The following is a 14423-nucleotide window of genomic DNA, read 5'->3' on the forward strand; positions in this document are numbered from 1 at the left end:
TCACTTGCAGCCTAGAAGGGGCACTTGGGTCACTCTGTTTCATCTGTTTCCAAATGTTACTGTTGTCTCCTTCCTTTGTAGATAATGTACAATGGCCAACCTATTACCAAAATGGCCTGTGGGGCTGAATTCAGCATGATAATGGACTGCAAAGGAAACCTCTATTCCTTTGGGTGCCCTGAATATGGACAGCTGGGTATGGTGGTTTATTTTTAAAGGACTATCTAGTTTTAATGACAGCAGACTTCAAATCCAGCCTGAGACAGCCACCAAGTTTTTTGTAGACTGGCATGTTGGTATAATCTAAACAATGAGGGGCAGGGGATCTTATCTTAGTCCCCTTCCAGAGGGGATAGTGGCCTTGTGTTTAAAGCCTATGATCTGGCCTCTCTTCTCTCTCCTCTGTTTGTATGACATTGGTCAATATGCCTTGCCATTCTATGCCTCAGTTTCCCCAGGTATCGAGTGAGTGCTTCTAGACTGCCTCTCATGTGGGTGGGTGAGGTTTAATTTGCCAATATTCGTAAAGTGCTTTTGAGATCTTCTGATTGAAAGGGAGAGGGAAGTGTGAGGCGGCGGTGTTACAATCAAACAAACGCCGTTGCCCCTGGAGTGGCCATAAACACACACACACACCCCATTTGGAATGCTAAACTGTGTAGCCTGTCGGTGCTGCAGAAATGACAATCTGCCACTGTGCATCCAGGCAGCGTGTTCAGTTATGCATGAGCTGTACTTTATCTGGTTAATGGCTAGTAGCTGGGATCTACAGAGCAGGGAGTGTGCATGCTTTGATGCAGCCACGGGCTGCCTCTTCTCGGAGGGTGGTGAGGATTTCCTGAGCAGGCTCGAAGGGTCTCTGAGAGTATGTCTGCACTGCAAGAAAAGACCCATGCCTGGCCCAGGTTAGCTGACTCTGGCTTCCAGGGTTATAAAACTGCAGTGGAGACACTCAGGCTGGATCCCAGGCTCTGGGGCCCCGTGCAGGGTGGGGGGAAGTCTCAGAGCCCAGGCTCCAGCCCGAGCCCGAATGTCTATGCTAGTGTTTAGCCCCACGAGCCCAAGTCAGTTGACCTGGGCTCTGGAACTTGGTGCCGTGGGTTTTTTATTGCAGAATAGACATCCCGTGACGTGCCGGAGGTGCAGTTTCCTGACAAAATGGGGGATGACGTTAAGTTGCCTTTAGGGGAAATCAGGTGGAAATCCTTTATAAATGGGAAAAGCTCCAGGAGTAGCTGCAGGGAATTCCTCCTCCTTTGCCCCTAATGAGAGGGGAAGCTCCTTTCGGGAGGATCTGTCTCTTTGTTCCTTGTTTGTACTGTGCCTACCCCAGTGGGGGCCCGGGCCATGCCAGGGCTCCTAGGTGCTACAGCAGTATGCAAAATAATGGCTCTATGTAGTTAGAAGTCTTCCACACCGCCCTCTTCAGCAGGAGTATAAGGTTAGCACAGAAACCGTTACCCTGAGAAGTGTAGTAATTTAGAGTGGTGCTCCTATCCCATGGGTCATGGGATGCCTGTTCCAGAGGGTTCCTGCTGAGTTACCGGGTGGCGTGGGCCAGGGTAACCAGCCACGCAGAGTTCCTTTTTCACATCTCTCTCTGCCCTGCAACAGGGCACAATTCTGATGGGAAGTTCATCGCCCGTGCTCAGAGGATAGAGTATGACTGTGAGCTGGTGCCCCGACGCGTTGCCATCTTCATCGAAAAGACAAAAGATGGGCAGATCCTTCCTGTCCCTAACGTGGTCGTGCGAGATGTGGCCTGCGGTGCTAACCACACGGTAAGGCGGGGATTTCACCTGGCAGTCTGAAGCACTGCCCACAGAGAGACCGATTCCCTATCTAGCGTTGCTCAGTGGCAGTCATTGGGATTCTGCTGGGGTCTGACAGAAATTGATTTGATGAGTTCCCCTCAATTTGCTGTACGTTCCACATGCAGTTAATTGACTCCTGGTGACTGGCAGTTACATCGTCTCTTTACGAATGACTTTGATTCGTGCTGGATTCTCTGTAATAGTGACAGAGCTGCATTGAACAGAGCTGCTCCTGTGCCACGAATTTTCAGAGTTCCAGGAGTTTTGGATTCGGATCGTGGTTTGTCCCATCTCTAACCAGAAGTTACACTAGACCTAGTCGAAAACCTTCCCTCATGTTTATCCTCTGAGGCATTAAAGCCTTCAGTGCTCTCTCTTCGCTTCTTTCCATCAGCTGTAACTAAGGATATACCGACGCCTGGGCCAGGGGGCTGATTCCCGGCTCGAGGAGACGTACTCGTGCTAGCTGTGATTGAGCTGGTGCATTAAAAATAGCGTAGCTGCAGCAGTGTGGGCGGCGGGACAGCTGGCTGCCCTGAGTATGTGCCTGTGGTCTCAGATCGGCACATACTCAGGGCTGCTAGTGCATTCTTCTGCTTGTCCTGCTGCAGCCACGCTTTGCTAGCTAGGAATCTCCCCACCAGCTCCAAGTACCCTAAAAGTATGTTGATTCCAGCCTTAAGGCTGTAATCCCGTGACTATGGACCATTTGCAAAACTTTAACCCATGGCACAAAGGTTTGATCACAACTTTGTCTCGGTGCATGTTGAAACTTCTCTAGGGACAGATGGAGTCAGACACCTTTTCTTAGAATAGGTAATTCACACACTGGAAGGATGGGAAATGTGCTGTCCACTGGCACAGATCTATAATACAGGCCGTCGTTTGCACAAACCCTCTGTTTCTCCCTGCCCTGCTTAGGTTTTGAGTCCAATCTTGGCGTAATCAGATTATGACTTTAGTTTGTGTGGGAGGTGTCCTAATCCAATTTGAGTAGTTTGATTCCTAACATTTAGGGGGTTGAAATGCATAATAATAGATTAAAAATAAACCCCTCCAAACCTGAAAATCCACTGTGTGATAGCTTACTGAGAGACAGGCAGACTTGTTAAGCAAATAACGGAGGGAAAGATACGTGTGTACCCACAGGATGCCTGAAGTCTAAATGTCTTTTCCAGTTATTGTTACTGAGATGTTTTATCTGACTGAAGCTGCCATGTGACTTAACTCCTCTAGTACCGGAGGCCACATCATGGGTGGCAGTTAAATTCTAATTGTTGTGTAAATGCACCAGGCCGAGTCCTGGTATTTTATTGCCCATTGTTGAGTAGCTCTGTAGAGAGCAGCACAAAAGCTCTGAGCGGGAATCCTGGGGGAGGTGGCGGGGTCCTCATCTTGTTTGCTCTTTCTCCAGTTTAATCAATATCGGAGTATGAAATTGACTGAATTACCCAGCTGTCTAGACACCTAGCCCTTTTTGCTTCTGGCTTTATTACTGGAGGAGAGGAGTGGGAAGACACGTGACTTAACAACAATTAAGATAAGAGTGGAAAAATGGAATAGTTGGCAGAGAAAATAGTGGAATGTCCTTGTATTAAGTGCATCATCTCAATGGTTTCAGCCCCTGCAGCATAGAATTTGCCATAGGTTATCTTTATGCCTCTGACACAGCTGCATTTGGTCGGCTGCCAAGATCTGTAGAGCAGAACCAATAATCCATTCTGCAAATAGCTGCATGGTGGGGAGACGTCTTCCTGTGTCTAAACCCAAGTCCATGTCACCGTCTGTCCCTTTGCAGCTTGTTTTAGACTCCCAGAAGCGTGTGTTCTCCTGGGGCTTTGGTGGGTATGGGCGGCTGGGCCATGCCGAGCAGAAGGACGAGATGGTGCCACGGCTGGTCAAGCTCTTTGACTTCCCGGGCCGTGGGGCGGCTCAGATCTATGCCGGCTACACCTGCTCCTTTGCTGTCAGCGAAACAGGTCAGTTGCCTCGTCTTTCTTTGCAGATGGGTCTTGGCGCAAAGCCATCTTGCCGCACAAAGTCTGTCTTGTGAGAGCCACGCTCCAATAGACGGCCTTTGTCTCCATTCAGGGAGCGCTCACTTGTGAATCTTCCCAGTATCTTTAAAATAAACCCTGGAGTGATCGACCAGCATGTGTTGCGTCGTCTCTGCAGATCCCTTTCATAGTGTCCGTGCATGTGCGTTTCAAACGGATTTCTGTGTCCGAGAATATCTCAGAGCCTGACGGTGGTTGGTTTGCTCTGTTTTGCAGGTGGTCTGTTTTTCTGGGGAGCCACAAACACCTCCCGTGAGTCAACCATGTACCCCAAAGCTGTGCAGGACCTCTGTGGCTGGAAAATCCGCAGCTTGGCCTGTGGGTAAGTGACCGCTCCTGCCCCCAGAACTGGGGAGGGGGGAACCGTTGCCCACAGCTTGCCTGAATGACGTCGTAGAAGTAGTGCCGTTAGCTGGCAGATCCAAGTACAGAAGGGGCTGATAATAGGAGCAGTGAATCTGGCCCCATGAAATGGCTCCTACTGACTAGTTATATTTACATACACCGAGCTCTGATTAGATTATCCAGGCCTTGGGTCCAGCTCTGCTTGGTGGATCCAGGCAGCGGTGGTGAGTTTGTTTGCTTTTTGACCTGGTGGTAGGGGGAAAGTTGCTGGATACCTAGGGTGGGTGTTCTTAATAGCACTAGAGAAGGAAGGGAGGTCTGAGGCCTGGTTAAAGCAAGGGCGGAGGGAAATGGCCCATGATAAATGACTGTCTGGGTGCAAGTCTCTCCTCCTAGAAAGGTTTGTTGCCGTGTCCTGTGCTGGGAGGGAGCAAACATCTCTGTTTAGATTCATGACGGAGGGCGGAGAACCCATCATGGGATGTCTGACCTTCCAGTTCCGCTGTGGGGCTGGGGTGATGGGTTTTGTGGGGGGTTGCGTGATTTGCTGCAGTCAGCTGGGCGTGGGGGAGAAACTGTCAGATCTTTAAAAGAGACCAGGTGGGTGAGGTAGTGTCTTTTATTGGGCCATCTTCTGTTGGGGGGAGAGACCAGCTGTGGAGCTTACCCAGAGCTTGTCTCTCTCACCAATAAGAAGTTGGCTCTATAAAGATATGAGCTCCCCACCTGGTCTCTCTAATATCCGGGGACCGACAAGGCTCCCAACGCTGCATACAAATCTTTAAAACCTGTTTAATGGTCACTTGATTTGATCAGAGTATGCTAAAATCTCAAGCATTCTCCAGCACTGATTGTAGCACTCCATTGTGTGGGTGGGTGGGTGGGTGTGGGGGGGTGGGGATGAAGGGGTGCTATTCAGTGTTTCTAGGTTGCTTAGAGGATGCTTCTGCTTGTATTAATGGGAGATTTTGTGAACAGCTTGAGCATTTGGCTAGAGGTCTGTGAGAAATAGAATCACTTTATCCCTGGAGGGGGAGGGATAGCTCAGCGGTTTGAGCACTGGCCTGCTAAACCCAGGGTTGTGAGTTCAATCCTTGAGGGGGCTGTTTGGGGATTGGTCCTGCTTTGAGCAGGGGGTTGGATTAGATGATCTCCTGAGGTCCCTTCCAACCCTAATAATCTATGATTCTATGATCCTCCTCACCTCTTTAAAACCTTCTTTCTCCAGGAATCCTTACTCCTTGGTCTCCTATCCTCTTCACCCTCTCCCTTGTCTGGTCTGTTGTCTCATGCCACACCTGTCTTTGTCTTGTCTCTCTTTGACTGCAAGCTCTTCAGAGTGGGGAACATCGGGATCTGTTTGAAAAGTCCCCCTGTAAATCTACTGTAACCAATTTTACTATGCTGCAATGAAGAAACCCAACACGTGACCTCCAAGGGCTCTGCAAACTTGTAGAGTAAATCTTTACACTAGGACTTAAAGATTTCTTTCCTCACTCTCTCAACCCAGGCATTCCTCTGCAGGTTCTGTCGCTAAAAAGCAAGCACGTGGGCATTCATTCAAATGAACATTGATCTCTGACTTGCCTGATTGCTGTTTGAGTGGGAGCATTGTATTAGTGGACATGGGAAGGGAATCCCTTTAAGACCTAATGTTTGTTCAACCTCTCCTTGACTTTCGGTTAAAGGTTTTTATCTTGAGTATGTTACAGGACTTCTCTCAACAAATTGATTGGTGGCCTCAGAGCGGTGGCGGCTCTGACAAAGCCGGCTCTCTGTCCCTGCCTCCCGTCCCCTTCAGTGAGAGCCTGCCCCAGGGAAGGCGGGTCAGGAACTCACCTGTCACCTGCAGAGTCCCAGGCCGCTCATGCCCCAGCCAGGTGGGAGCCGGGGAGCTGCCCTGGGGACTGAATGCCCTGACAAGAGCCACCTCTGGCGCTGTGCACACCGGCCCATACACCTCCAGAGACGCTGCCCAGAGCCTCCGAGGAGGCTGCGTGGTGCAGGGTGCTGATCCCCGCTGGCAGTGCCAGTGCAAACGCCAAGGCAGCGCATCTTGCTGCCCCTGGCTGCAGCTATTCAGGAGCAATAGCTGGGTGCTGCAGGGAGGGGGCGCTGCTTTGCCCCCGATCTCTGCCAATGCTTTGGAGGCTGTCGTGGCCACACAAAAATCCGCTGGTGGCCCCTTTTGAGAAATGCTGCTTTAGGGAATGAATGATTATGGGGATCCATTTAGGGGCGGGCCTCTGACTTCAGTGAAGCTCCACAAGGATCCACCCACCCCCAGGCAGCAGGATCAGGCCTTGCAGCACTTTGGAAAGCAGCTGGACCAGGGTTTGCATCTGAGCAAGAAAGCATCCAAAACTACTTGGGGAAATTCTCTTCTGGTGCCAAGCGGCCGGTGGGCGCGGGAGACGTAACTAGCTAGTGGGGCTGCCGGGGGTGGGCGTGAAAGCGGATCGTGTGGCAGTAACAGCCTGTGTACCTGTTTCAGGAAGAGCAGTATTATAGTGGCTGCAGATGAGAGCACAATCAGCTGGGGCCCATCTCCGACCTTCGGTGAACTGGTAAGAAGGCAGCTGGGGACTCGCACAGAAACCCTAGCCAGGCTGGGCCCGTACCAGAGAGGAAAGATTGCAAGCAAAGAGATTGGGGGGGGTGGGGAACAGCTTTGCAAGTAGACTGTTGTAATCCTGTGATCGCTAATTTAGTGGGGTTATATTTTTAAATGGTCACTGTCCTGCTTAATTTAGTTATTGAAGGGAAATTTTTTTTCCTGTAGCACGTGTTGAAAGGTTAGCCTGGAAGATGCAATAATAGGTATCTTACACAGAGATGAAATGCTACACAGAAACGCACCTTTCTACTCCTACACACACAACTACGCAGAGTTTTCTCCCAGAGAAAATTACCAAAATATTCCTAAGAGAATTTTTCTGGAAACAGGGAGCTTGTATCGGAGGGAAGGGGAGGAGAGGATGGATGCACGTAACTCATAAACCCAAGTGAGTTCTGTATCTTGGTGAGACCTGGCTTCTCACATAGCTGGAAACACTCAGCGTTGCCTCGTGCCTAACAACCTCTACAAGTCAACTGGCTTCACCCTAATGCACCTTCTTGTGTCTAATTACCGAATGTTTTATCTCACCACAAGTGTAACAGCTCTTCCATCTCCTTCCTTTAGAGCTATTGGCGTGCTGGGGTAGTGTGACATAACTATCTAATATGCCCCATTTTCCCAGGGAAATCACAGCTTTAATTGAGGACATCAGTACGTTTTTATGATGATCTCAAACTATTTTGATAAGACGCAGAATTATACAGTCCTAGGCTGCGTCTCCCCAGGTTACTAAAGTATTTGACCACTTCTCCTATGCCGGGGTGGCCAAATTGCAGCTTGTGAGCCGTGTGCGGCTCTTTTACCATTAAAGTGCGGCTCACGGAGCCCTCCTGTTCCTCACCTGCCAGACTGGGAGCCGGGGACGCTCAGGACCTCTGCCTTGCGGCAGGGTTGGGCGGAAGGGACTTCTGCCCAATGGGGATAGAGGGGTCTTGGGCTTTCAGCCCTGCGGGGCGCACCTGCCAGAGCTCGGGGCTTCAGCAAGAGCAGGGCTGATTCCCCAGCTCCCGGCAGGTGTGCCGCCGCTCTCAAACTTCTGAAGAGTGTCGTATGTGGCTCAGAGGGCCAGTACATTTGGCCACCCATGTGCTATACTTTTGTATGGTGACGTATATCTGCCTCCTTGGTTCTAATTCTCTGTGTCCCGAGTGACTGGGGTAAAGCTAGCGCAAGCCTGCTTGTGGCTCTGGATTTCTCTGTCCCTGCGTTTCAGTGGTTTGAATTTTCAGTGGTTTTCAAGGTTCAGCCACCGTATTGGCTTTTTTGTTTCATTTAGATACTCTGATCTTCCCCCCTCGCCCCGACCTATCAAACAGCTGCCTTATCAAAGTCCCATTGCTCATCACATTTGACTGTTACTCTGAGAAGTTTGGAAAACGAAGTTTCTTTGGCCTGCCTACCCCTCTTCCAAAGGAAGCTGAAAATAGCATAATTCTGCGTTGTTGATGCGGTGTCCTTCCCCTTCCTCATGCCCCACACACATGCTGGCAGCCCGGCTTTGGGGATAACATTTTGTTGTCCTCTGCAGAACCATTTTTGTAGGACCAACAAAAAAACCCCCCCCAGGATTTTATAAAATACAAACTAGAAGCCAGAGCCTTTTTCCTCTCAGTCTTAGGGACATTTTTTTTTTGTAATTGCTAGTTCTTCCTGTGTCTCTGCTGCCCTTGCAGGCAGTTAAGCCTGCCCAGGAGAGTCGCTAACCTCTGTACCTTTGGTTATTCCATGGGGCTACTCCAGAAGCCAGTGCAAGCCAAGGGAATAGGTTAAATAACACAACCTTGGACAATGGTTAGATTGTGGTTTACCCTCTGATCTTACACGTCCCCTTCCGCATTTCTCTTCACAGGGCTATGGAGACCATAAACCCAAATCCTCTACTGCAGCCCAAGAGGTGAAAACCCTAGATGGAATTTATCCAGAGCAGGTGAGAGCACACCCAGCAAATAAAAACACAAGGTGTGAGCACAGCAGGCTGGATTGCACTCATTTCAGGTCTCATGCTTCCGAAAATCACCACCCTATTCATAATCCCATTCCTCATAATAGTCTGCTTGATGCTTTAAAGCCTGGCAGCCAGATCCCTGTTTATCCTCAGGATACTGGGTAATGGGATTGTCGTATGCAAAAGACACCAGCAACTGGAGGCGGAGAGAAGTGTGGGGGAGCCTGTTTTCCATAGGTAATGGAAAGGCGTCTGCACCACTGCTGCTCTCAGAGAGGACTGCACAAGTAGAAACCTGACCCAGACAGATTGTTTCTGGGGTGGGTATGTGCCATGTATATGCACAACAAGTGGGGAGGGGGGTTGTGAAATGGAGTAAAATCCTCCTGGGTGTAGGGTAGATGCTAATTCTGTTAATGTTCATTAATCCATTCATCTTTAATCAGCACAGAAATTGACCAGACTCCCTACCCGATCCCTTATGCTGGGGATACCTGAGCGGGGAGATGGTGTCCATCATACGTGGCACCCGGGATAGATGCAGTGAATGTGGTGTGTCTGCAAACCTCGCATGAGGAGTTAGAGGAGCGTAGGGATGGGGTGTAGTTTAAATCAAGACTGGATGTTCTAGATGAGATGCTCTAGGAACTATTTTGGGGAAGGTGGTCAGACTAGATGATCGCAATGGTCTCTTCAGGCTTTGGCATCTATGAATTGTGTGCTCTGCTAGTCCTTGCACACTGTTCCTCCAAAGGTGAGTTGTAAAAAGCCATTGATCATAAAAAGACTTGTGATTTCCCTAGCTTTTACATAGCGATTTTCATCAGTAGAACTCCGTGTGCCTTACTGCCTGGTCAGTATCATTACCTCTGTTTTATACCTGGGGAAACTGAGGCACAATCAGACAGCAGAGCCGGGAATAGAACCCAGGTTTCCGGAATTGCAGGCCAGTGCTCTACCCACTAGACCTCCCAATGCAGCAGTTTGTTAGCAATGGAATCCAGTATAAGCTTTAGGGTGGCAAATGCTTTGTTCTGTCTACTCAGGTGGCGATGGGCTACGCCCATTCTTTGGTGATAGCCAGGGACGAAAGCGACGTGGAGAAAGAGAAGCTAAAGAAGCTGCCCGAATACAACCCACGCACCCTCTGATAAGGCCAGGGCCCTGCGCCCCTGCCATGGCAGCTGTCATTTCCAATGTGCACTGGGACCGAAAGAGATTGCAGATCGGCAACGAGACCTGACCGAAGCTTTTTGTTAGACTTTCCGAGGTTCAATTTTATAAGCGATTCACAGTTTTAACTACCTGTTACTATATCATTTCCAAAGTGTTCGGTTCTTTTAAATGTTTGACATTTGCTCCTGGCTCACGAGCTCCCATTCCAATGAAAATGGCAGGACCTTTTGGCATATAAACCCCACGTACTTTGGTGAGCAGCGGAACAGCTGCTGACGCGTAAGCATGGCCAGATGGCGCTTGTTGCATTGAATTGAGGAGAATCCCAGCTGCCACCAAGAGCTTGGGGGAAGATTTGGAGAGGCACAAATGGCACGTGAGCACCCAATTCCCATTGCCTTTCAATGGAAGTTTAGACCCCAATAGCCCTGTGTGCCTTTGAAAATCTACCCCGAGTGTCTATGGGGCCATCTCTTTGGTGAAGTCAACTACTGAGATCTCTTTCCAGAAGCAAATTTACATTCTCATCTCTCTAGTTTTAATGTGCTGGTCCCTGTTCTGTGTGAGGAGTGTCTAACATAAGCCCCAAGGAGCGAGTATCCAGCTGTGTAACCCCTTGGTAGATTAAGCTGCGGGACTCTGGCTGCCACCTATTTCATGGCTGTTTCATAAGCGTTGACCTTTTTGTGTGATTAATTGTTTTCAGATTAAAAACCTCCATCGAGACAAAAACTAGGCCAACGCATTCAAGTAGCCCCTGGTGCCTTGGGAGATGGGTACCCCAAAATCTGACACACTTTGGGGCTCATTTTTCAGCAGAACTGAGCACTCACAGCTCCAGTTAAAAACAACAGGATCTGCAGGTGCTCACCCACTCTGAAAAATGAAGCCCTAGGTGTATGTCAAGTCGGGCATCAAAACCTGTGGTCACTTATGAAAAGGCTGGCACGAGCGGTGCTCCCGAGTGTTAATTGTAAATGAAGTTGATTCCAAGGGTAGTTGTGTTTGTGTGAGGTTTTCATCGCAATTTGCCCCACTCACGTTTTCCTTGAGAGTCTGAAGTCTTCAGAGATGGGCCTAAATGAAAACCCAGGATCCAAACACCGCTGAATTTGTTGGGGATGGAAGGGGTTAGATCAGAACATTGCAGCCCAGGCCTCTCCCTTTGGTCGGTGAGACGTGGACCTTGATCAAACAAGTCTTATTTGCCTGCTTAATACGTCCTATACAGAAGAAGTCCCACTGCTGTCAGTGGGCGGCGCTGAGCGCGTAGCTGAGCATGTGCGTAAGTCTTTGGAGGATCAGGGCCTCAGACAGTAGGAGGGTCGGAATTGGTCAGAAAACAACCCCTCAACACTGAAATTTCAATAAATGTCTTTTTCCCTAAAAATTTGCGGTTTTTGACCAGATCCCTGCAGGTATCCGCTAGGGGATCCTTTGTCTTCCTGCCCTTGGAAATTACTGCCTCCTGCTGACCCACGAACCATCCGATTCCTCCAGACTGGGTGTTGGAGCAGGTGCTGGGCCAGACTGTGCTGGTGAAAATGGGCAGCAGTTCCCCCAGCAGGGACTGGGTCCTCGACTGGACTCTTGCGCTGCTGTTGAACCAAATTGGTTTTACTGGCGGAGAGATGCAAAGAGCTCCCGACCCTGGACGGTTCGGAGGTTTCTTATTTTTCGATTGCAATCAGATACCCGCCAAAAGTTTCTTCCGTTCCAGTACTCTGGACTGTGTTGGAGAAACAAAGGTGCCTTTTAACAGAGTGCTCTGCTCTGTCTCCACATGAGCACGGCTTTTCCTTTCTCGTTACCCTAGCAAGTTGCACTGATCTCTAGAGGCAACGTTTGCTGGCATCCTGTTACACTGCAGTTCTGGGATTCTTGCATTTTTCATTGTGTTTAGAGTAAAAAATTCCTCGAACATGGACAGCAGCTGGGTGGAGAAGTTCTGCAATTGAGTCTTTGCTTTGCTGGTTTAATAACGTCAGTCAGCCTTTCCCGTCTACAATATGGAGTAAAGCCAGTGGCCTCAATCTTAACTGTCCTTCCCCCCCCCCCCTCCAGCCAGGTATCTAGGGCCCATTTGAAAGCCCGTTGAATTTAATAGGAGTTTTTTCTATTGACTTACGTGATTCCCTAGAGTTTGGATCAGGTGGATTTCCAGAAAAGTGGGATTTCCCTTGTCAAACCACAGGTGTAGCCAGCTGCAGTGTCTGCACCTGGTTAATTCTGCGTGGAGCAGCATCAAGTGTTTAATGAAACTGAACTGAACTCCTGTTCAGCCAGGTGCCTGCATGTGCCGTTGTGGTTATAAACCACCTTCAAGCAGGACGGCTGCAATTTTTCCAAAATAGCCGACTAATTTTGAGTGTCTGTGTTTAAAGGAGGCTAATTTTAGCCACCTGGAATTTCTTTTGCTTTGTTTTTTTTCTCCACAGATGCACTAGGCACCCAGAGCTCCCATTTGAAATCAGTTGTTGTCGTGGGCACTCAGTGCCTCTGCCAATGGGCCCCCCGGTGTCATAAATTGAACACTTTAAATTAGTCAGCCTGAAAGTAAGAAATTTGTCCTGAGAATAGAAATCCAGGCCAGAGGTTCTGTCACAATCAAACTCACCTGAGCCTTTTCACCCAAAACCTTTCTACCGAGCTGCAGTTGCGGCCTGTCTGTGTCTCTTCTCTCTCTAATGCCAGACTCCAGAACAAAAATCTCCCTTCAGACTGTGTCCTTGGCTTGCATACTAGCCCATTAACAGATGCAGGACATGAGCGGACAGAGGTTTGACTTGTGCGTGACCTGTTCCCAAGAATTTGGGCTGCAGCACTGGAAATCTTAACTCTTACCCTTTCTGGGGTTGGACATTTGCATGCCAGAGGGCCGTGTGCTAACAGTTGCCGACTCCATCTGACCTAGGATTAAGATGAGTTTCAGCTATAATTTTTCCTCAGATTTTTTTTTTAAGTAATCCATTTATTCTCAAACTAGAAAAATTCTTCAGGAAGATGGTTTTGCGAAAACAGCAAAATCTATAATTCACCTTCACCCAAAAATTATTCCAACCCAAAAGGGGCTGAACCTCCCAAGGTAGGCAGAGTCCTGCCTGTGGTAGTTAGAAATCAAACATTATTCATGCCCTCATTAACTTCTCCCCCAGCTGCCTTCTTCCTGCTCTTACCTTGGGAGAGTGAAGGAGAGTCTGAGAAAAAGGATCTTGGAGCAGTTTTTGATTTAGACGAGCTGAAAGGTTCCTGGGTTAGTGCTGTAATTGTATTTTCATGTTTTTTTTATATTTCTTGGAGTAAATGTTTAAATAAACAAGGTCATTGTGTACACCCTTTGGTTCACAGGCCTCTGTTGATAGGGGGCACGCCCACTTCCAGACTAAGTGAATTTACTAGTGAAAAAGGTGCCATACTCTCAAACTTGTTTGATCACGCCCCCCCCCTTTGTGTCTGTGTTTGTGTAGGCCCCTCCCTCTCCTGCCACACAAGTACATACGCGCTCAGCGTCATCCGAGGACCTGATTGTCTGAAGGACTCAGCTTTGCTAGTTATTCACTGCTGTGGGTAAAATGTGTGCAGTAAGGTGTTTCGCCCCCTCCAAGCTTCTCTCACCCCCTTGGAATACATTCTGTACCCCCCACCCAAGAGGGGCTCACCGAGAACCTCTGACCTAGAGGAACCACTTCCAATCAGAGCTCAGTCTCCTTGGCCCAATCAATCCCTGGCCTCTGCTGAAGCTAACAAGGGTGCCAACCGCCAAAATGTTTGCGTTATTCCTGCTCTCTAGAAACTGAACTGTGACCACCAACTCGTTCCACTTAGGCCACCAAACTGCAGGTAGATCAGGCCTTTCGTTCACTGCTGACTGTAGCCTGACTTTTGACATGGCGACGTAGTAGCTTTTAATGTCTTTGGCCGATTTGTGCCTATTTCCTGCTGGATTAGCACAGTATTTCATTGGCACGGCATAGTTAAACATCGGACAAATGTCCTTTGCACGTTACTAGCACTTCTTGCACTGTTGCTCGTGCGCCAAACGGCGTGGGTACATATTAGTGTCTGTAGAGGGCAGGGAAAGCAATCCCTGTGTTGTAGACGTGCTTAGGGCCCCCGATCATGGACAGGGCCCCATGGTGCTAGGCGCTGTATGATCAGAACAAAAAGGCAGTCCCTACCCCAAAGAGCTGACAGTCCTAAGCCTCTTGGGCTTCCCGTCATTGTGATGTAAAGTTCTGCATTACAGGGTGAGCAATCTGGCAGGCTTATGGGAATTCTCTGTTCTCCCTGCTCTCAACCCCACTTCCAAACCCCGTCTTCCCCTTAGTTCAGCTGCAGCTTGATAGGGGTCTCTGAGAAAGACGGTTTGTATAGTCGGAGCTGGGAGAGGGTTGTGATCCTACATCTGAACAGGGAATTTCAAGAGCAGTGCTGCGGATTTCACCCCCTGATCGGTGCCTCCCTTC

At 49.1% G+C, this 14423-nt stretch overlaps 1 protein-coding gene across 4 annotated transcripts in view; it reads left to right on the forward strand.

Moving 5' to 3' along the window:
* The window catches only part of RCC2 (regulator of chromosome condensation 2), a 35448-nt gene extending 22158 nt beyond the window's left edge, over positions 1 to 13290 (forward strand). For all 4 annotated transcript variants that reach the window (XM_044996135.1, XM_044996136.1, XM_044996138.1 and 1 more), the window contains 7 exons: positions 82 to 196; positions 1615 to 1781; positions 3613 to 3793; positions 4088 to 4193; positions 6711 to 6783; positions 8686 to 8763; positions 9828 to 13290. In XM_044996135.1, coding sequence (XP_044852070.1) covers positions 82 to 196; positions 1615 to 1781; positions 3613 to 3793; positions 4088 to 4193; positions 6711 to 6783; positions 8686 to 8763; positions 9828 to 9932 — 825 coding nt within the window. In that variant the 3' untranslated portion in view covers positions 9933 to 13290. The remainder of the gene's footprint in view (positions 1 to 81; positions 197 to 1614; positions 1782 to 3612; positions 3794 to 4087; positions 4194 to 6710; positions 6784 to 8685; positions 8764 to 9827) is intronic.
* Positions 13291 to 14423: the final 1133 nt, after the last annotated feature.

The sequence above is a fragment of the Mauremys mutica genome, chromosome 21 (genome assembly GCF_020497125.1).
Source record: "Mauremys mutica isolate MM-2020 ecotype Southern chromosome 21, ASM2049712v1, whole genome shotgun sequence".
NCBI classification, from domain to species: domain Eukaryota; kingdom Metazoa; phylum Chordata; order Testudines; family Geoemydidae; genus Mauremys; species Mauremys mutica.